Below are 24,511 nucleotides of genomic sequence, written 5' to 3'. Positions count from 1 at the left end.
GTTATCATGTTTCTTTTTATTTTGCTCAAGCTTACATAGGCAACAGAAGACATTCCATAAGCTTTGATAGAGAGTAGGTGACTTATCACTCTTCCCACTCTGAGACCAGTTTATATTTTTCTTCAAGATACAGTTTGGATAGGAGTCTCTATTGGCTTTTCCGAAGCCTAAGAAAAAAGAGCCAAGGTCTGTGAAGGAAAAGGCTCACCTGAATTATTAAAAAATATCTGAGCTTTGGGACACCTGGATCACTCTGAGTGTCTGCCTTTGGTTCAGATCATGATCCCGGGATGAGTCCTGTATCAAGCTCCTAAGGGAGCGTGATTCTCCCTCTGCTTATGTTTCTGCTCCTTTCTCTGTCTCATATGAATAAATAAAATCTTTTTTAAAAAAAATCCGAGCTTTGTTTTCTCTTCTGAGATTGCTGTCTCTATGTAGTCGAGAGGGAAGGTCCTCCTACTATTTTTTCTCTAGATTTGGGAATATCAGTATTACTTTCTCAGGAATTCTGGAGGTTGGGGACAGACAATGATGTAAACTGCTGCTCCCTGCTCCAAACAAGCACAGAATTACACCAGAGCTGTTGTTAGTTCGGCAACACCAAGAGGACCATAAGGCTTGAGAAGTAGTGTAAGGTCCAAGAGCAGTAAGGCTTGAGTGCCAGATTGAGAAGGCGAGGGGATGTGTTAGCACTGGTTAAGAAGTAATTAGAAAGCGAACATACTATTTGATACCAACGACTTTTACAAATAAAATTTCCTAAATACAGTTATCACGTGAAGTGCTCTAGCACAGATTTAATTCCACAAAAAAGAGGTTCCTTTTACATCAGCTTAATATAAGTTTATTTTCACATGTGTTAGTAAGCCCCTAAACTTTACAATCCCTCACATTTCTCTCAAGAAATTTTTTTTAAAAGCCTTAGTATTGAATATCATCAAATCATGCTTAAAAATTCTGCAGGCTGGTTTTAAAATCTGAATTATTTAAAATTATGACACTGATAAAATGCCAACCAATCAAGGTCCCAAAGAAACAACATTCAAAATAAGAAAGAATAATCATTGGAATCCTGTTGTATTTTGATAATGGTAAAAGGCTAACCAACTGCTGTCATTAATGTTAATACCTTAAGAAAAGTATTCATAATCTGAAAGCATATTTTGCCTTGCACATCTGGATTCTGAGGTATAAAACCATGTTTTGCCAACATTCTTTTATTAATCTAACAAGTAATTTCTTCCACAACAGCAACTCTGGTTTAAAAAAAAACAAAAAACAAAAACAAACAAAAAAAAAAACCCAGTAACATTAGCCAATCTGTTGTAATGTTCTACAGTCTCCTAATTAAATATAATACATAAACATTTATAAATTACACAGCCACATCAATTTGTAAGCAACTAATAAATTCTGAAATGTTAGAAATATAATAAAATTAGTTCTAAATAGTTTCATTTTCTTCTAAATAGTTTTTTTAACTTTCCCCTTTTCCTTATTGGTTTTTATATTCATGCTTTCCACTAATTTTTCCAGTAGACTCTATTAAATCCTAGATTTAAATATGGTTAAAGATAAAACAATATTGATGAGTGTACAAAAAATAACACACTGAGTTTTATCAGTGTCTAAGCCACTTAAAGCTATTCTCCAAAAGACATGTTATTCACCCAAGACAAACATGAAAAAAGTTAGGATATAATCTTATGCTTTTGAAGCCTAACCTGTCAGATACATAGGAACATCCAAGGCTCGAGTTTGGAAGTTCTAAATGCCCAAAGGTTAATTTATCACTATTGGAATGGCCATCAACTAAAGAAAAGGCCCTACACTAACACTGAGCTCTGTGTTCAACTTGCAGAAGACAGATATTTGGGCTGCTACAAATGAAAAGTAGTGAGGCTTTAAGCCTGACTAGCCTTTAAGCAAGGCTAATCAAACATAAAATATTACACATGAATAATAACTTCCAAGAAGTTCCAACGTAACCTCTATGGACGCTTGCCACTGTATCAACTTAGGTTAACAGTTGTGCAGTCTTGATTAAAAGAAGTCATTTAATCAATTTTCTGCAGTGAATCATCAGACTAATTTCCTGTTAGCTAGAGACTACTACAGCATGTTCCACCTTGGGAATATAAAATCATGATTACCAAACATCAATTCAACAAATATTCAGTGATAAGTGAAGTATAAGGGGTTGTGCTAAGTGTCTGTAAGACCAAATGTTGAATGGTCTCATAATTTTTCCTCAAATCCCTTTATTTCTAGTAACAAATCTAGACCTACACGTCTATTCCCATATGGAATCTAAAATATGTTGATACTTGACTATTTTTCTACATTATGATCCTATTTCTGCTAAATTACCCTTATGGTCCAGCAGTTTAAGGTTTTGTTTAAAAAAAAACTATCATTATAGAACTCTGGAAAGATATTAAATTCACTGAATAAAAACTTTTTGATTTTGTTCCTTAAATATAATAAAATTCTGATATATGATGTTAAGTTAAATTATTAGACAAATAGTCTCCATTCACCTAAAATGAAGTGTAAAGAGGTTTAACTGAACTTTCAACTGATTCATTATCCTAAAGATGGTAAATGATCTATTATTTGCATATCAAACTAAAGTATGTTCCTTATGAAATTATCTGGAATTCAAAAAAATTGAGGAAGACAACTTTTAAATATGTTAATAGGTACGCTGGGCAATAAATTCAAACTTTTTAACTTACATCTGCTTAGTTTTTTATTAAGTATAAAGGCCCAGTTAATCAACTCATTAGATTGGTCAAGGCAAGACACTTGAACTACATAACAGTATTTAAAAAGCAGTTGGTCTTTTAGTAATTCTCTGGTAATCACACACGCACACACGCACATACACACAAATTGGTAGAGTACTCTGGATATAGGATTTCCCCCCATAATCTCATATAATGCACTGTTCACAATCTGCAGTATTTTGAAAACTATAGAAATTGGACATGACCAAATTAAAGATGCCTGATAAACTCTTAGAGCATGTGGGAACTTCAGCTGTGTTCCCAAAAAGATCGATTTTAAACTATAAAAAAAGGAAAATTCATATAAAATCACAACAGATTTAACAGGCATCTTTGAAAAGAAAGTCAAATTATAACTCAATTTTCTACTTTTCCAAATATGACTAAGGAAAAAAAAAGGTACAAGTGGTAATGTCTACATTTTTCTTAAAAACTGTTAACTGAGTGGATGTGGGGAAGAAAAAAAAAGCTATACAGTATTATTGCACTCCACGAATGTGCAGAATTCCAAAATGTGCCAGCACTGAAAAACTGTCTTGCATTGAGGTTTTCCAAGAGGTACAACGAGCCTGCCAAGAAAGCATCTGGTCTGTACTAACAGCTTGCTGTCTTCAGTACAGGCCTTCATAATGTCAGTCACGCTGCTCTTGCAAAAAATCCCTTAATGTCTGAAAGAGAAAAAAGAATATTTTATTTCAAAATTCACTCTTATTTTAATAAAGAAAACATCCATCTATTAAATATTAAGTTGGGAACTCAAGTGATAATATATGGGATACCTAGTATCTTGTTGATCTGTGATGAGAATGATACCTGTAAATAGTTACTGTATTTTTAAACTACTTACAAAAGAGTTTTCAGTGCTGATAGGTGGGGCTATGATCGATGATGTGGGATTGAATCCATATGCACATTGAGCTTCATTTCATTGTCAAGAATTTGAACGAGCTGTTGCATGGATGGGAGGTGACCAGATTCCAGCTTAGACCACACAGGCACATCTATAATAAAAATAAATAGCACCACTCCTTAAAATTAAAGATAAGTCTATAATACATGTTCATTCCACAAATATTTATTGTCTATACATACAGCTGGGAATACAGAGACTTACCTTTCTTGCCGTTATGGAGTTTATACTCCAGTAGGGGAAAGACAAAACGTACCAAAGAAATAGCTACAGATCACAATTGTGTACTAAGAATTAAAACTAGAAGATGCTGAGGGACATAGAAGAGGTTAGAAAGGAGCCTTTGCAGCACTTATTATTATTAAAATTGAGAGGTACCATTAAAATTGAAAAATATTATCATTAGAAGAGCTGAAATACAGGAGAAGAGGGGTAACAAGGAAGTCTGGAGAGGCGAGTGAAGATTAGATTAGGGTCAATGAACTATAAAGTGCCAGACAGTAAGCATTTTCAGCCTTAGGAAGACATACAGTCTATCGCAGCTACTCAACTCTAATTGTAGTCTGAAAGAAACCACAAGCAATATGTAATAAATAAAATTTTATTAAAAAAAAAAAAAGGCAGCTGGACATAGGGTCCACATGGCCATGGTTCAACAATCCAAAGGCTACATCAAGCAGGGACTTTTGGGTGTGTTAAATGTTCTGGTCTTTACCTTGAGGATGAAGTAAAACCACTTAATAAACTTGAGGCAGTGAAGCAACGAGATGAAAATTATGTATTTATTTAAAAAAAAAAAAAAAAGAAATGCACTCTACTGTTTGAGCTGGTTAAGAAGCCAGATAATAAATATTTTAGGCTTTGAGACTCAAGAAGCAAAAATCAAAGATATCACGCAGGTACTTACATGACCAGAGAAATAAATTTCCACAGATTTTTCATTGATGTAACTCAAACCTTTAGGTTTAAATGCTAAAATCTGAACTTCAAATAATTTCCATGTGCCATGAAATAGTCTTTTGATTTTTTGGTAACCATTAAAAAATTTATAACTACTGTTGCTCATAGGCCATTATCTGACCACCTCTAGTTTAGAGAATGTATTGGAGGGTAACAAAATCATTTGGACTTGGACTAGGGTAGTCATGTTAACAAAAAATAGAAGTAGAATTTTGAGAAATGTAGAAGGTAGAATTAAGAATCATACTTGGTAATCCATTAGATATGGAGAGTAAGGGAGAAACTGAGATTATCCTAGCTTTCTGACATGGGCAACTGGACAGAATGATAATGTGCCATTATAAATAAATGAGCAATGCCAGGGAAGGAGCAAATTGGAGTACATAAGAATTGTAAGAAGCGGAGATAATCAATTGCTTGGAAGTAGTTTAAGATTCCTGGGTATATTCCCTCTCCTTCTGCTCATACTCTCTCTCTCTCAAATAAATGAATAAAATCTTAAAATATTAAACCCTCTCACTCTAAAAAAGATACCTGGGGGTAGCACCTCAAAGAGAGATCTAGAGGTCTCTAGAGTTACACATTCAAGGGTCATCATATGGATATAATTCTCAAGCTAGGTGAGGTGAGGGCCATATAAAGTGCTAATTTTGCATATTATGAAAAATAGAAAAGCCCGATGGTTGTTATAAATCATTTAAAATGTATTAAAGAATGCAAACTATTCAGAACCCACCATTCAAAAAAAAAAAAAAAAAAGAACCCACCATTCAAAGTTATCTCAAATGCACCTGTTGACATACACTGGTTCTCAATCATGTTGCTCAAGAAGAAAACCATCATACATGCATAGACCTAAAAGAAAATGTAATTAAATACAGCAGGCAAAGTTATTTTAAAGGCAAACATTACAACTGAAGACAGACACAAAAGTAATATTTTAAATATAGAGTCTCATTTTTAGATGGTAATGGCTGTTTTTCAATCTACTTTAAGTTTCTATACAGGGGTAGGAGTGCCTGGGTGACTCAAGTTAAGTGTCTGACTTTCAGTTTTGGCTCAGGTCATGATCTTGGGGTTGTGGTATCAAGCCCCATGTCAGGCTCTGTGCTCAGTGCAGAATCTGTTTGAGATTCTTTCCCCTCCCTCTTCCTCCCCCTCTGCTCCTCTCTCTGCCTGCTCACTCTATCATCCTAAAATAAACAAAATCTTAAAAAAGTTTCTACATAGACTATTATTGCTATTCTGTATGTTCCAATAACATACATGGAACAAGGAAACTGCAACATTAATTCACAGCTTTATACACAATGAGGAATAGATATTTGTAACGTAGAGACAGAATCTCTAGATTTCGTAATAGCCTTAATAAGTTAAACAAAATATTACCAGCATAAGAAGGGTTTATTTCACCATTTATATAAGGTATGAATTCACAAGAGACTAGTGATGCAATAATCAGCAACTTCATGTATTCAATACAACCCACTCATGTTCCAAACAAATCATTTTAAGTAAAATAAAAAAGTCGATTAGATAGCACTAGTATATTAAATTACATTCGCTCCCCCTCTTTGGAGGGCAAATCCATATCCTTTCAAGAGAGACTAGAAGTTCCTTGGTGGACAGAAAGAACAAAATTTAACAAAATCACCTAAAAAACAGGATGAAGTGAGGGTGTCAATGTATAGCAAATGATTTCAAAAAAGTAAATAAAAATGCTCACAGCAAATGAGAAAGGGCTCTCCTCCCAGCTAGGTGGGCTTTGATTTCATAGAGGTTACTCTTGCATTTGGGAACAGTAAGATTATTTTCATGAAAACGATACACAAGGGTACACATAAAAGCTATAGCTCTTCTTCCACAGCAGATTAACAACATTATATGTCTTCAGAAGTAAAATGCACTGAAGTTGGAATCAACAGAATAAATGTAACTCAAAACATTAGAGTACTTAACTTGCAATTCTTAATCTTATGCAAATCAATCTTATTAATAATGGAGACACAGTTCAATAAGGGGTAGCACCTGAGGATGTTTATGTTAAGGAGCCTTGCCTATTACTGGAAATAAGTCGTTCCCTAAGAAAAAGAAGCATAGATATGTAGGAGTCCACTAAAGGTAGTTTCAGCCTAGACCTAAAAAACAAGCCCAGAGGACTCCAAAACAGAACACTTTTTAGAAGGAAACTTAAGCAATCTCCTCTAAGAGAGAAATAAAATTAGTCCCATTCCTCACAGCAGAAAGATAGACCTTCCAGAAAAGACGACTTCAAGTAAAACAAATGAAGGAAATCTAATATAGAATATTAGATATATATATATTTTCATATATATTTACATATATTTAAAACAGAAGAGTCAGAAGCCATTAAAACCAAATTTTAAGAACAAATACATGAAAAAAAAAGAACAAATCCATGGAAATGCCATTTTTAATGTGAACAAAACCACTAATACCCTTATTAGTATAAAAGGCCTACATTATGTGTATATGATGTTCTGTTGGATATGATTTGCCCTAATCTATATAATCAATATCAAGTATTAAAATTATTTTGTGCCCAGTTTCTTTTAAAGTCACACCTCCCTATCTTTCAAATAGTAAAAAGACCTAATCTTTCTTAATACATAATTATAAAAACTAAGGTCAAGGAAAAAAAAATACAAAAAAAAAAAAAAAACACTAAGGCCAAGAAAGGCTAAGTGCCTTATCCAAAGATTAAAAAGTGGTTAAAGCCAAAATAATACAAGTGAGCAGATGAATCAGCAACAGATACTTAAAAAAACCAAACAATCCATTAAAATATTTTCACTGACAACCTAAAAACCTACAATTATGAAAACTATTATGTTACGTACCTTATTTTCTTGGCCCCACTGCCAGATGCTAGGAGCTTGCATGCCAAAGAAAGCAAAAGGATCCTTGCCAACAATTATTAAGCCTATTAATACTAGTTTGAAGACTGACAGGAAAGATGCTATGTGTCTATTGAAAGAAAAAAAATTCATCAGAAGTCACAATATTTCTCAAATTCAAAACTTCATAATTCAAGTATAAGTGTACAGACATTTTCTAGACACCAAATCTAAAAGTTACTAATTACAAGTAGTAAAAAAGATAGTAACTAAAGTTTATTGTGGAGTTTTAAAACAAAAATGTTTAATATCTTTTAAATTAATAAAAATAACTTGTAAAACTATATAGCATTAACCTTTAAAAATACTATTATTTTAACAGTACAGAATTTTATACCATTGACTTTGTATAAAAATTAAGGTTGCCATCTCTGAAATAATCCTCCTCTTTTCCTTCTTACAGAAAAATTCTTCCTTATTTGGATCAAATCAACTTGCTACTTATAAGACAGTGTTCTCTTTTTTCCAACTAAGAAATTACAATAACCAAGAGTTAATTGAAACAATCCACAAAAGTTTACTCACAAAAGTGAAAAAAATTCACTTTAAAAATTCATTTTAAGTTACTGAAATTCACTTACCTATATATGGGTTGAGGGAGGTAATTTTCTCCTTCAATGCGGATGTCTGGGTACCGCTGGCTTATAACCCGCATGTACTCCTCAAACACCCGCCTATAACCTCAGGAAACACTGCAGAAAAATCAAAGTGCTTCTGTTAAGCAATTCAGAATATGCTTCTACTTATTTTGCATTTAGATAAAATCTAAAAATTGCCAAGATTAAAAAAGTGTTTCTCACAAACAGTGACAAAGTAATAATAACTGATGCTGGATAACAGCAACATGGAGGTTTCTTCACAAATTTTACATACTTAAATTACCTCCCCGCCATGTATATCCATCTATTAGGACATTAAACTTTGTAGATTTGGGTCATTGTTGGGCAGCAGCAAATACCTATTCATGTATGTCAGCATATTTTGAGCTCTCAAATCAACTTGCTTTTTGAGGGGGTATCGAGTATAAATACTGGAATGAAAACAGCTCTTCTGAAATAGGGACTTTCAAAACTAGAGCAAAGAAAGCTTATAAAATACCAAAGCATGAGACCTGAAATTCTGGTTCTTATTCCAACTCTGCCCCAAATTAGGCAAACACATGCCTGCTCAATCACAATAAAAGGAACTTAAAGAACTCTTAAATCCTTTCTGACTCTAAAATTTGCTTCTACTTTGCAAAGAAAAACAAGGATTGGGAAGATAATTTCACCAGCATGACAGCAATCCATAACATTATTCCAGAAATTAAGTCAATAGTATCGAATATCTCCCATTAAAATATCTAAACAACTACACTGTAGGAGTATGTTTCCCCAGCAAAAAAAAAAAAAGAAAAGAAAAAAAAGAAAAAAGGAGGTTTTAAAAGGCCACCAGAGTGCAGATACAGGGGGAGGATACACTGAAAACTTTTAAGATACTGGATGAAAAAAATTGACACAAATAACTGAAAAGGTATCTTGTGTTCATGGATCAGAATTTATATTGTTAAGATGTCCACACTACCAAAAGCAATTTACAAATTCAGTGCAATCCCTATCAAAATTCCAAAGATATTTTTCATAGAAACAGAACAAACAATCCTAAAATTTGTATGGAACTACAAAAAAACCACAAGAACCAAAGCAACCTTGAGAAGAAAGAACAAAGCTGGAGGCACCACGCTTCCTTATTTCAAACTCTATTACAAAGCTATAGTAATCAATATCGTAGGGCAGTAGCACAAAAACAGTCCCATAGATCAATGCGACAGAATCAAGAGCCCAGAGATAAACCTACACAAATATGGTCAATTAATTCACAACAAAGGAGCCAAGGTTGAAAAAAGAATGGACTCTTCAACAAATGGTGCTGGGAAAACTGTCAGCAACTTGAAAAGAATGAAAATGAACCAACTATCTCCCATTATACACAAAAATCAACACAAAATGGATGAAAGACTTGAACATAAGACCTGAAACCATAAACCTCCTAGAAGAAAACACAGTGGGGGTATGCACCTTGACACTGGTCTTGGCAATGATTTTGTGGATTTGACCCTAAAAGCAAGCAAAGGATTTGTCAAAAGCAAAATAAACAAGTGGAACTACATCAAATTAAAAAGCTTCTACACATAAAGGAAACCATCAACAAAAAGAACAGGCAACCTACAGAACGAGAGAAAATATTTGCAAATTAGCGATCTGATTAAGGGGGTTAAAACCAAAATGAATTAAGGAACTCTTACAACTCAATAGCCAAAAGTCAATAATCTGATTAAAAATGGGCAAACGGACCTGAATTGACACTTTTCCAAAGATGACACAAAAATGGCCAACAGATACACGAAAAGGTGCTCCACATACTAATCAACAGGGAAATGCAAATCAAAATCACAGAAAGATATATATCCCTATACCTGTCAGGATGCCTATCATCAAAAGACAGATAAGTGTTGGCAAGGATGCAGAGAAAAAGGGAATCCTCGTGCATTGTCAGTAGGACTGTGAATTTTTTTAAATTTACAGTTTTCCCCATGGAAACATTGTGAAAGTTCCTCAGAAAATTAAACATAGAACTACCATATAATCTAGCAATCCCACTTCTAGGTATATACCTAAAGGAAATGAAATCACTATCTTTAAAAGGTATCTGCACCCCCCATATTCATTTTAGCATTACTTAAAATAGCCAAGACATGGAAACAACTTAAATGTCTGACAGATGAATAAAGAAAATGTGGCATAAATACACAAGGGGATGTTATTCAGAAAAAAATAATCTACCATTTGCAACAATATGATGAAACTTGAAAGCATTATGCTAAGTGAAATCAGTCAGATAGAGAAACACAAATTGTATAATCTCATTTTACATAGAATCTAAAAAAGCCAAGCTCAGAGACATGGAGAGTAGACTGGTGATTGCAAGGGGCTGTGGAACAGGCAAAATGTGGAGATGCTGGTCAAAGGATACAAACCTCCAGTTGTAAAACAAATTAAATTCTAGGGCTCTAATTTTTTTTTTTTTTTTTAGGATTTTATTTATTTATCCATGAGAGATACAGAGAGAAGGCAGAGACATAGGCAGAGGGAGAAGCAGGCTCCTCGCAGGGAGCCCGATGTGGGACTCAAATCCCAGGACCTCAGGATCATGCCCTGAGTCAAAGGCAGAGGCTCAACCCCTGAGCCACCCAGACGTCCCTCTAGGGCTCTAATTTACAGCCAATAGCTATAGTTAACAATACTATATTATATACTTGAAAGTTGTTAAGAGAATAAATATTAAATGTTCTCAATAAAAAGTAATTGTATGAGGTGATGGATGTGTTAACTAACCTTACTGTGGTAATCATTTCACAATACATATCATCACCTTAAATATACATAATTTCTATCTGTCAATCAGTAACTGAGGAAAAAAAAGGAGGTGGTACCACAAAATCAACAGAAGAGCTTACAAAGGTAAGGTTGTTAAGCACATAACTACATTAAGTGAAGGGACACATAAACCAATGAAAGTACAGAGGAAGCAGAATCAGTAATTAACAGTAATGTAAAACCTAAGGTGCCAACTTTGTGCATCACACGGTCAAGGAAAAACATACCATCAGGTTTATATCTGACAGGATACAACAGTCCAAATATAAGTAGATCTCAATTTAAGAAAACTCACTTTTCAGGAAAATAAAGTCACAAATCTTCTTTACAATTAATATTTCCTTTACATTTAGAATAAAAATTTCACAAGAGATTAAGTCCCTAAAAAGTATGAAATTTTTGCAAAGGGTCTACAGCTAAACACATAAAAGAACTTAGGAATCTCCACATACTTTATGTTTACTAAACATTCACCTTATGTAATATTTTATTATTGTTGTTATTAGAGTCACCAAATTGTAGTATTTTGTCACAATTGCTTTCTCTATAAAAAAATTTTAATGCTGCTTTTGTTTTGAGGATATTACAAAAATAACCTAGCTCACCTATATGCCTAACCACCTTGAAACCAAGAAATGGCACCTGATTTCAGTGCCTTCAAATTTGCATTAACTCCGTGTTTACAACGGAGTTAATTATCTAAAATGATATCCTCTAACTTTTACTCAAACACTGTGAGGATCAGAGACAAAGTTAAGAAAGCTGAAAATTTACTATTAATTCACTCATTCAAATACTCATTGAATGCCTATTACATGTCAAGCAGTATAATTAGACGCTGGGTTTGTAATGATGAGTGACACAGGTATGGTCCCTGTTCTTAGGGCTGAGAGACAAGAACACAGACCCTGTGATTTGGGATTCTAGCTCTTTCCACCAGACTCCAGCGGAAGAGCTGGATGTTGCAAGAGCTATTCTTCCCTTTGTCCAGGAAATAGGTTCCCTTTGGCCCAAATGCCACAAACAAGTTTCCATACAGTTGACCTCTTGATGGCAGAGATCTCAAAGGTTCTTCTGTGATAAAGACCTAGAGATTCTTCCTCCGGGAGAGCTAAAAACCTGTGGGCCCCAAGAAGTCCCTCATGTTTGCCCTGGGAGTTCCAGTCTCTTGCCAAGGGAAGTCCAAGAAGCCTAGCTAGAGGTGTATGTATCTACGTGCAGACAACACTTCTGGCCAGACTCCTCCTAGTCACCTACTCTTCTGGCTGCTGTGCCCGGAAGCCTAGCTCTACCCTCCATTCTTCCAGTCCCAAGTCTTCAGTGTGGGATCAGACCTTCAGATCAAATTCCAAAAGGAATCAGCCCATAATCTTGAAATTCAAAACGGACTTTAAAATTGTACCTTTTTTCAAATTTCTGGTTATAAAGAATGTGTAAGTCTGGAAGATGTAATGTACAGCACAGTGACTATAGTTAATAATAGTATACAGCATATTTGAAAGTACCCAGCAGAGTGGATTTTAAAGGTTCTCATCAGGGGACGCCTGGGTGGCTCGGTGGTTGAGCGTCTGCCTTTGGCTCAGGGTCATGATCCTCGAATTCTGGAATCGAGTCCCACATGGGGCTCCCAGCAAGAAGCCTGCTTCTCCCTCTGCGTCTCTCTCTGCCTCTCATGAATAAATAAATAAAATCTTTTTTTTTTAATTTTTTTTTATTTTTTTTTATTTTTACGATAGTCATACAGAGAGAGAGAGACAGAGACACAGGCAGAGGGGGAAGCAGGCTCCATGCACAGGGAGCCTGAAGTGGGATTCGATCCCGGGTCTCCAGGATCGCGCCCTGGGCCAAAGGCAGGCGCCAAACCGCTGCGCCACCCAGGGATCCCATAAATAAAATCTTAAAAAAAAAAAAAAAAAGTTCTCATCACAAGAAAAAAAATTTTTAACTGTATGGTGATTGCTGTTAACCGGACTTATGGTAGTAATCATTTTGCAATACACAAATATCGAATCTTTATGCTGCACAACTGAAACCAATGTGTCAATTATACCTCAATAAAAAACAAAACCAAAAAACCAATACCTATTTCTGAAAAATGAAGCAGTTTACAAAACTGACACAACATTTTTAGACAAGTTTACTTGTATAAGTAAACTTTCCTTCCTATCATTGCTTCCAGAATTGTGAGGAAAACCTAAGGAACTTTTCCCCCTATATAACTGTTTTCCCAAAATCAATTTTCCTGTTTTAAAACAGCAATCTCTACTGCTGACAGATGTTTTCCAAAACAAAATATACCTACTGCTTATTGAGGTGGACAAAATGTTAAATTAAAGGCATACATGGTGAGGAGCCAGTAATCATTCCACTTCTACTACCACACCCAGCCCTTTCAACTTAAACTCATTCTTTCTGGGTCCGTGAGTAAAACTATGACGTCCAATATACCTCCAAGAACTAAATATGGGAACATGCTAAAAACATGCTGCAGTAGCTGCCTCTTCCTCCTGTCGTAGGTAGAACTAGAGGTCCTTAAGAAGTAGATTTAAACTTTGCAATCTTAATGTTGTCCTGATTAGGGTTAGAAATAGAGAAATATCTTACTCTATGGAGTCAACTTTTGCAACTGCTCAATTTAAAATATTTTTCACTGTACTTTTCTAAAAGAAAAAACTTACATACAAATTAGATGATCTATGTGAAAGGAAATTTAATAAACAAAATGCCTTGCCTGTGCTATTTCAAATAGTCTGTACTTTTTAAAGTCCATCATATTTTCAGTGCCGATTCATGATGCCAACTACTCCACTTTTCCCCTTTCTATATTATGTCTGCTCCTAATTGTAGTCAAATGCTTATTTATATCAAACTTGAGCCCATCACAAACCCGTCTCTCACATCTTACAAAAAAAAAAAACAAAAACAAAATTTCAGATACTCCTGAAATAACTTACGATTTATTCCTATTTTTAGCACCTCTTGAATTCACCTTCTCCTTTATTTACAATAACCTCCTCTCTCCAACTGTCCTCACCCATATACACAGGATTGGATCCTCTTTACATAATGAAACCAACTCCTTGCCATTGCTGACATTCCAGAATAATGCAAACCTGTCATAGGAAGGCTCCAGTTCCCTCTCTAAAAGTGAAGAAATGGGATTTTAAAAAGTGACTATCTCCACAAACGTGAACACTTAACATGTTTAATCTTTCAAAAAGACTGAGAAGTGAATCTTCATAGAAACAAAAATAAAGTACCTTTTACCATGAAAAAAGTACAGATGTAAACCAGGGAAGAGTGAATGGTACCTCCTCTGACTTTCTGGCTTTCTATTTTAGTTCCTCTCTCTGAAGCCCAGCTACATCTCTCTCTGCCTTTGGGTTCTAAGACAATTCTTATAATAATTTAAAAATTTATTTCCAAATGTATTGTTCAAACCAGTTCAAAAAGGTTTCTGCTACTGCACCTCAAGAATCTCAACTAATACTTATCCCACACTGTACCAAGAAAAATAGGAAGACATTTTGTAAATACTGTGCTAATTATCTACAGCACTACTTGGTCCAACAGCTCACTGATCACTGAAAGCTGTGTTTTTAGATATAATCTTTACTTCTCCTTGTTCTGTTTAATAGATGAAATACTATAATAATAAATATGTCTGATATATCACCTACTCTAAGTGCCTTAAGGAATGAAATCTGCAAGGTGTTCTATAAACCACACAAGAAACAAGGTATTCAGGGAGTGAAAAATAGACTAAACTGATGTCTTTAAAAATTGCAAACAGGAGTGCTTATACACTTTGAAAACCAAAATGTGGCCCAGAACTTGCTCAGTTTTTTAGGAAGCTGCAAAAGCAACACTAAAGAGGTATCAGTTTATCAGATAAAGGAACAGTATTATATGAAATCAGATTATTTCCCTTCCAGCTAACTCTTGAAACACCACAGTGGCCACCACAGTACAAACATATACACAAAATATGCATAAAGTGGCTTCTAAGATTCTTAGCTTCTTTAATGAGTTTATTCCAAAGATGTAACACAGCTAAAATATGATTAATAATCTGTTTTTATTCCCTTCATTCTTTTGTCTTATTCTTGAGGTCACTAGCTTCTAATTTCTCCATACCTTTGGCATAACATTTCACGAACTCTTTTGCTGAAGACTATTCCACAAGAATTTATAAAGTGCTTAGTTCCTCAGCTTTTCCTGGGGAGGAATTTTACCTGTTTATTCTGGAAAACAGAATATTAACAGATTTATAAGGTATGCAGTCACTCAATAAAGATGACTTGATTAAAGCATTCAATAAATGGTGACAAGTCATTCTGTAGAATTCCTTTGTTTCATCCTAAAATACTTCACATACGATGCCAAGCTTTTATTCTTTTCAATAGATTTTTTTTCAATAGATTTTTTTTAATTTATTTTTTTGTAAGTCTTTTTATTTATTTATGATAGTCACAGAGAGAGAGAGAGGCAGAGACATAGGCAGAGGGAGAAGCAGGCTCCATGCACCGGGAGCCCGATGTGGGATTCGACCCCGGGTCTCCAGGATCACGCCCTGGGCCAAAGGCAGACGCCAAACCGCTGCGCCACCCAGGGATCCCTTCAATAGATTTTTTAATTAGAGGTATGATTCATGGGCCACATAACTCACCCTCAGTGGATTTTTATAAGTTATTAAAGAGACAGATAAAAAAATACATTGTGCTCTATGATGATTTAATGGCTAAACTAAAGAAGTCTCTGGGCTGCTTTACTGCTTTCCTATTTGACCTGTATATTTACCTGCCTATTGGTTGTAGACTCATTCCACATGACATTAGAATAAACGCAGGAATCTTAGAAAGAAAACCACCAACAGGATAATAGAGTAAGAAGAAGTAAGGGCATGTCAGATACCACAGCAGCAGAAAGAGAACTGGCAGTAGCACAATGAATTCTGGGAAAGGCATGGAGGCTAGGCCAAGAGTGTGACTGGTAAGAGTTATGTTCAAACCTAAAGTTCTACATGTATTACATTCTATGCCTAATAGCTACCAAACTGGAACAGAGGCCAACCAGGTAAAAACCTACCAGAAATGAACAGTATTAGGTGATATCTATCTATACTCCAGTTAGGAATATACAGAGCGGGCAGGGACGGCAGTTACGTTATTTCAGAGACAACCACGGTGGACTACAACAGGTTGTACTCACTTTTTCCATAAATACGGATTGATGACATTCAAAAGAGAGAGAACCTAGATCAAGAAAAAGCAAAACAGACAAAAATCGATGTCTTTTGGTGGTAGCAATGTTCTAATGAAGAGAGTAAACTGGTAATAGTCTACTGAAGAGGATACAGTTCATCAACTCATATCTGAAGCTGTTTCTCTAGTTTTGAGAAACAGGGAGGATAAACAACAACAACAAAACACAAAACGTCTGAGGTATTAATAAAAAAAAAAGTCATACAACAAAAGAGCAGAAATAGCAAATAGAAAAGATTCAAAATAGAGTCTACATCCAAAGATATTCTACAAGCAGAAGAATTGTAAGAGGTAAGGAGGTACTACAAGAAATCTCAAAACCAAAACGCGGAATCAAAACGTATTTTGAGGCAAAAAATAAATAAATTTTTTGAGGTCTTAAAAAAAATTGATGGGTAAAAAAAAACAAACTGCAGAAGATCCGAATACTATCATTAATAGGCAGATTTCACAGATCACGTTTTATTGTCAACAGGAGAAACCCCTCTGAGAACCCAAAGAACACTTCCAAAAATTGACCGTCATAAAAAAAAAAGCCCAGTAAGTAGGAATGGCAGATGTCATATTCTGATTACAGCGCAATAAAATAGAAATTTTAAAAAACTCAACCTATTTCTCTAAGATCTTCTAGTAGGAGTATTAACTCATTTAACAATGTCAAAATTGTAAGCGTGACACCCTTTGACATAATCGTAATACTTTACTTCTGTGGATTTAGTTTATGGAAATTGTTGGACAAGTATACAATATATATGAGGATATTCACCTTGGCAGAGTTAATCTTGTGAAAAATTAGGATCAACCAAACTGTTAACCAATAGGCACTAGTTACTTAAATTAAAGAGCACTCATCTTATGTAATACTATGCCTACTGCTGCATATGTGTACTTACTGACACTGAATGGTAAGTGATAGAAGGCAAATTTCAAAAAAAAAAAAGCATACAACTATGAACTCATTTCTGTAAAATTATATAACACTTGTGTAGAGTTGTCTTGAAGGAGGTTCTTCAAAATGGGATACAGGGATTTTTTTTAACTTCCTTTGCATACTTCTGAGGGAAGGGTAAAATACGTGGCCCCAAAATATGCCACTTTGGGATATGGCTTATTTTGAGCTGAAGGCAATCCAGACCAACTGGACTTAACAAAACTCAACAAAACAAAACAAAACAAAACAACCTACTGATCCCTTAACTACTTAAAAGAATTTGGATAAGCCCAAACAGAAAGCTATTATCAGAGGTAACTTTTTACCTGAAAGATTTCTTTGGCAAGGCAAACATCTATTTAGCAAACATCTGCTCTTCTTACTGTCCTGTGAATTACCCTCCTCCCCTTTGAAGCCCCAGGCCCCTATTTTATTCCTTAGCTCAGGATATAAGCCTCAATTGCCCAACTTGTTCTCGCCTCTCATATTTTTTAGAGAGCTCTCATAAGTATGTAATTAAATGTTTTTTTCCTGTTCATCGGTCTTACGTCATTTTGATTAATAGACCAGCCAAGAAAACATATAAGGGTAGAAGAAAAATGTTTCCTCCCTTACACTTATTATTTTTACAAGAAACCTGTACTATTTTTATAACCCGAAAGCTAATTTCATTTTTGTAAAAGATGAAAGCCTCAGAGTAAAGTTTTCAAAGGTCCACTTACCAAATTCTCATCACAGCATTAAAGACAATAAAAATAATACATTAATAAAACTTGTTAAATGATAGCATTTACACTGTGCTAGCAGTTTTTAATTGATTATCTTCCTCCAGCTTTATTTCCTGTCCCCTCCCCCTTCTCTGTGCTGAGTCAGGCTTCATTTACATATGATCCTCCCTTATGTATAAAGGCTATTTTTCTACATCTCCTGGTGGTTTCCTCAAACCCTTAAAAATTTCATTTCCTCCTCTCAAAGCCTTCCCACTCTCCCTGAATAGACAATCTTTCTTTTCACTATGTTTTTAAAGCTCTCCATTATGACCTCTTTTAGAACACTCTGAACAGAATGCTTTACTGTAATATTGTTTAACATGTCTGTCTCTCCCACCAGACAACAGGTTTTCAAACATGCCTGCAAAAAACTAATTCTTATCTTCCTAAATATTGGACAAAAGGGGAAAGTAAGTGGCATGGGGAAAAAGGCATAAAAAACAAGGACCTGATCATCAGTAGTTCTTGTTAAAACCCATACAGTAAGATTTCTTCCTCACCAATCCTAGGCTGCACCCCCAATCAAGGTAAGATATATGAAAACATGATTTGATTTCCCTTTTTGGAAAGTAGAAAAGGTGACAGAAAAGTATATATGTATGCTTTTGGCTTTTTGCCTTAAAGCTTCCTAAGAGTATACAATAGAAAAACAGAATATTAGAGGTAATTGGAATGCAACCAACATCATATATTGGTTGAACAAGTTGAGAGCTAAAGAGATTCAATAATTTCCGGAAAGTCACTCAGAAGATTAAGAGGCAGATCAAACAAGAATCTGGACTTCGAAACTGTTAGTTCAGTAAATGCAGGTTTCCAGTAACTAGACTATTCAAAATTTATGAGGTTATCTTGGTATTTCCAAATGATACATTCAATTTGATTTCCACCACTTACCTTAATGGCAAATGGTAAGGAAAGAATGTTTTCATTTTTCTGCTAGAGGAGATAAAACCTTTAAAACCATGCATATTTTTTACCCACCTCTAAAAGCTTTGGACTAAAGTACTTTGTTCATTAAGTCGAAACAACTATTATGTGTACATTATTCAGTTAGATACTGTAGTTTGTTTAAATAATAAAAAAACAAAATAAAATGGTGACTAAGCTCTACATAATTACAGGAAACTTTAAAAATCTAACATAATAGGAGGTATAGCAGCCAGCACTTTATTTGTTCTCTAGTAACACTCCATCAGTACTCTACTATCTGGATCAACTTACTACTCCTTTGTTTCACTGCTTCAATGTGTCAGTTTAAATGGCAGTATTGGGATGCCTGGGCGGCTCACCAGTTGAGCACCTGCCTTTGGCTCAGGGCGTGATCCCAGATTCCTGGGTTCGTGTCCCACATCGGGCTCCCTGTATGGAGCCTGCCTCTCTCTGTGTCTCCCATGAATAAATACATAAAATCTTTAAAATAGATTAAATAAATAAATAAATAAATAAATAGATAGATAGATAGATAGATAGATAAATAAATAAATAAATGGCAGTATTTTTTTCCCCCCTGAGTGATATATAAAATAATGATGTATCTTTTTATCCATATCTTAGGTTTGGTGAAATACAGTAACTGGTATTTAAGATTTTAGTTTTAGTTACTATGGCTATTTTGGGGAGATGAAAATCTCTTTGTAGGATATTCCCCTTTTATCATCTAAAAATTCAAGATTCCTCCCTTCCCTATCACCAAAAAGAAAAAAAAAAAATCCACAAAATTTGTCTCCCTTATCATTCTACTGAATGGAACAGCACCACTCCAGAACTCAGGAGCCTGGTTTGACACTTCTAACTCCATGCCTCCTCTCCTCCCCCCCAAATATATAACCCGTCACCAAATACACAAAATCTATCTCCTAAAGATCTGTCCCTTTACATTTTACTCCCAATAGTCTCCCTAAATGGTTTCCCCAAATCTCTTCTTTGTCCCCTCTAATGTCTTTTCCACAGTGAGGCTAACTGATCTTTCCATATGGCCTGCCAGACCTTCCAGGGTCTGTGCCACCTTCTCTTTGGTCTTTGAGGTCAGTAGCCTTGGCCTCTCCAAGCAGTTATGTTCTCTTTACTACGAGGCCACTGAACGTGTCATTCCCATAGCTTGAAAGCTCTCTAGCAATAAATCTTATCCTTCAGATCTCAGTTCAAAGTTGATTTCCTCATAGAAATCCTCCCTAATCCCCTGACTATACAGGACTTAACACAATTGTAATTTTATATGTGTTGTCTATGAATTAATGACTGCCTTCCACTTGTGCCTATGATGTCTGAGAAAACTGAATTCAATTCCCAGAACCAAGCAAAGTGCCTGCACTGAGTAGGTATTCAAATATGTGTTGCATATGCAAATATGTCTACAGTAACGTTATCTTTACAACTCACAATTTCTCAGATTTTCTCCAATTCAGCCTTTTACTAATCTCAGTATCACCATCCAAATCAGCCATAGGCCTTTATTTTCTTGCCTCCATACCTTGAAAGCGAAGGCTGAGTTTGTACAAATTTAAATAAAAATTTGTTCTTGGAGTAGGTGTTTCATTTGCCTCTTAAAAATACTTTTAGAAGTTGGTTGTCCTAAAATATCAGCAATGGATTCTTAACAAAAATTGGAAAATTCTGCTGTATTCTGCTTATGTTTTGAAATTTTTATTTAATCTACTTAGTGTATCATTTGTTAAATATCCAGTAAGTATTAACTGTAAAGAGCTGCAGCCAGTAAGCTCTTTAAACTACAATTGATTAAATGCTGTAGGCTTGACTACATGCTAAATCTCCTATGTGGGGAAAATAAAAAACACATACAAACATCATACCAAATAGTACCTGTCAGAATACATTTACACGTAAGACGCATTTATTCATAAAAACCACAAAAAGGGAGAATGCTACAAGGTAACTTTATTTTAAACTGACTAGAGAACTTCCTTTATGTTCAATGTTTAAACATCCAAATAAGCAGGATTAAGCTTTTCCCCCAAACATGAAATCAACGTCATCAAATTCACCTAATTTCATTGCTAGATTGAAAAAGATATTTTATTTAAAAATTTAATTCATCAGAGAGTGCGCATGAGCATGAGTGGGCTGTGCGGCAGACGGAGAGGGAAAATCTCAAGACAACTCTCCACTGTGTGTGGAGCCTGACATGGGGCTGGATCCCAGGACCCTAAAATCACCTCCTGATTGGAAATCAAGAGCCAGATGCTCAACAAACTGAGTCGTCCAAGCACCCCAGAAAAGACAATAAAAAAAAAAAAATCCTTTGCTTCAAAAAACACCATAAACAAAGTAAAGGTAAACCACAACTTGGAAAGGATATCCATTAATTGACATAAACCAAGAGTTAGGAACATAAAGTAATACCGTGCAATTCTGGAAGCTCCATGGGGGACCATATCTACACTGTTCACCATGGTATCTTCAGCCCCTGGCACAAGTAGGTACTGAATGAATATTTATTGAAAAAAATACATCAGTATAGAATAGGAAAGTTCATTCTAAGCTATTTTGCACACTCTAATTCCATTTGTGTTGTGCTGCTGCCGTTGTATTAGTAGCAAATATAAAAGTAGTACAATTAATGGATAATATTTTGAGCTACAGTTAAAAAGAGCGCTCATAAAATAATAAAGGACAAAAGTGATTGAAAAGGTAAAAATAATTCTCTCCTTGCTTACAATGGTAATTAATGAAAAACTGCTTTGTATAGCACTTAGATTTCAAACAGAATTAAAAGAATTTGCACGTATTTATCCTCAATTGTTTTAGCTTCCTTTTCTTTCCCAAACTGGCAAATGAACGTCCGAGAGATTCTACCAAAGCCAGAAACCCAATATTCAATTTACTATATTCAGATTAATCTCTGGGGGAAAAAGTAACAAACAAGCTAAATTTACCTATATATGGAGCGCACACTAATGAAACTATCTCCCATCTATGATTACAACAAAACAAAACAAAACTGAAGCACTTTTGTATGTAATATGCTCTGGGTTACTGCAAAAGAAAACTCTCATTAGACTTCTGGGACAAGTTTGTACTTAAAGGGGAAAAAAAGAAAAGAAAAACTATGTATCGGGAATCCCTGGGTGGCTCAGCGGTTTAGCGCTGCCTTTGTCCCAGGGTGTGATTCTGGAGTCCCAGGATCAAGTCCCACGTCAGGCACCCTGCATGGAGCCTGCTTCCCTCTCTGCCTCTCTCTGTGTGTCTTTCATGAAATAAATATATAAAATCTTAAAAAAAAAAAAAAAAAAGAATAACTATGTATCACAAATTCAACTGAAGTACTTAAGACTTTTTAAAAAGTTTAATTGAAGAACTGAATGCCCTTCCCTATATGTTTACACATCTGGAAAACTTAGTTATGCATATCCTCAGTGGAAGGTACATTTGTTAAATTATTATGACAAGAATTCAGTTCCTATACCACTGAAATACGAGCAATTGTAAAAGAGTATTTTGGAAAAGCCCAAGTGAAACCAAGAGGTGCAAAAGTAGGAAACAGAAAAATTACATAACTTGGAAAATGCAGTCTTCTTTTAACTACTTATATCCAAAGTATCATAATCCTTAACAATAATTATAGGTCGAAAAAATGTCTGTGCTGCTTCCGGGTGGCTCAGCGGTTAGGGCCTGCCTTAGGCTCAGGGTGTGATCCTGGGATCCAGGATCCCTCTGCCTGTGTCTCTGCCTCTCTCTCTGTGTGTGTGTGTCTCTCATGAATAAATAAATAAAATCTTAAAAAATGACTGCCACTTTCTAATTAAAAAAAAATTACGGAAAAAATCAGAATGGTCAAGTCATAATCCCCATTTACAGTATTAATATCCTGGCCACACAGTAGACAGTACAGGGAGTCGTTTTTATTTTAATCAGGAAGAAACTGCAAAGTCTTTATAGTTTTCACTGCAAAAATAAAGCCCACTTTCTGACTCTAAGGGTTGTTTCGGTTGATTTTTAAAATCTAAAATATTTGCTTACTCTTTAAAACATAAGCAAAAAAAAAAAAAAGTCGGGTTAAGTAGAAAATCTAACCTTTAGCACACTACTCCACCCAAAGTATCAGGGCTCTGAAAACACACTAACCTGACCATCCTATCCTGTTTAAAAAAAAAAAAAAAAAAAAAAAAAGTCGCCTTTTGCGATATCAAGATGCTAATTTTTTTTAAGATTTTATTTCTTTATTCATGAAGAAACACACACACACACAGAGAGAGAGAGAGAGAGAGAGAGGGAGGCAGAGACACAGGCAGAGGGAGAAGCAGGCTCCGTGCAGGGAGCCCGACGCGGGACTCGATCTCAGGACCCCAGGGTCACGCCCCGGGCCGAAGGCGACGCTAAACCCGCCGAGCCAACCAGGGGATCCCAGAATGCTAATTTCCACAATTTTGGTTTTGCCTCTCAAATCCTAACCAACCCCCACCCCACCCCACCCGCAGCCCCACCTACCTCATTACAGGCACTACTGCACAGGTTCTAACAGTTAACCAGGTTAACAACAAAAATCGCTTCTAGGGCAACGTCGAAACACTGCTGGGTGTCTTCTGGTTTCAGGTGGGGCGTGTGTGTGTGTGTTTTGTTGTTTTGTTTTGTTTTTCTGTTTCTCTGAACGCACAAGAGATTTGCAAGACGGGAAGACCGTCAGCCGCGCCAGGACAGGCGACCCCCGGGAGGGGTGGAGGTGGGGGGGGGGGAGGCCTGGGAGTGCGCTGTCGCCGGGAGACCCGACGGGCTCCTTTTCTCTTCTTTTCCTTCCCCCCCCCCCCCCCGGGCTCCGTTTCAAAGACATTCTGGAAACTGCACGCGGAGGAGCAGCCCTGGAGCTGTCAGAACCCCCCTCCACCACCTCCCTCAACAGTCACCCCGGGAGGCTCGGAGAGAGGGCGCCTGTCACTCGCGGGTCTCCTCCAACGACCTGAAGTAACCTGCGCTGGGGGGGGGGGCGGGGGGCAGCGAGGGCGGGCGCAGGCCCCGGAGGCCCACGCTCCTGCTCCTCCGCGGGCGGCCGGCGGGGCCGTGGCCTGACGTACTGACAAGTGTCCCCACGTCTTCGCCTTTCACTACTTAACCTTCCCGTGCCCTCCTTCCGCACTCCCACCATTCTAGGAAGGAAAAAAAAAAAAAAAAAAAAAACTGAGCGAAGCGAACGGTTACGCCCTGAGGAAGGAAGGGCGGGCGCGGACCCCGCGGAAGGCCTGGGCGCCGCCGTTCCGGGCCCGGGGAGGCCCAGCCCGCTAGGCCGCGGAGCCGGGGCCTCGCGTAGCTGACGGCGGCCGAGGCGGCGCGGCGCGGCGCTGCGGGGCCCGGCACGCACACTCACCAAATCTGGAACTTGAGCAGCGGCCCCGTGGCGTACTGCATCTTTAGTCTCTTGCCAGGCACGCCGCCCAGGTTGGCCGAGGCATCGCTCCGGACCACCGCCGACGCCGCCACCAGGAGAACGAGCAGAAACCTCATCGTCACCGAGCCAGCCGCGTCGGCCGCCCTCAGGACCGAGACTCGCCGCAGCCAGCGCGAGGCCGAGCCGGAGCCGCGAGCCGCCCCCCCCCCCCCAGCG

At 36.7% G+C, this 24,511-nt stretch overlaps 1 protein-coding gene across 1 annotated transcript; it reads right to left on the bottom strand.

The window, feature by feature from the left end:
* Positions 1–24,511, bottom strand: SELENOT (selenoprotein T). The gene is made up of 6 exons (XM_055321535.1): positions 24,275–24,511; positions 8,159–8,269; positions 7,521–7,647; positions 5,427–5,514; positions 3,637–3,790; positions 1–3,457 (listed from the first exon to the last, which is right to left on the bottom strand). Exons 1-5 carry the CDS (start codon positions 24,409–24,411, stop codon positions 3,666–3,668), a joined length of 588 nt encoding a protein of 195 aa, XP_055177510.1. The 5' UTR covers positions 24,412–24,511; the 3' UTR covers positions 1–3,457; positions 3,637–3,665.

The sequence above is a fragment of the Nyctereutes procyonoides genome, unplaced genomic scaffold (assembly GCF_905146905.1).
Source record: "Nyctereutes procyonoides isolate TBG_1078 unplaced genomic scaffold, NYPRO_anot_genome, whole genome shotgun sequence".
Classification (NCBI taxonomy): Eukaryota; Metazoa; Chordata; class Mammalia; order Carnivora; family Canidae; genus Nyctereutes; species Nyctereutes procyonoides.
Note: the sequence above shows the minus strand (reverse complement) of the source record. Positions and strands in the feature narration are given on the sequence as shown.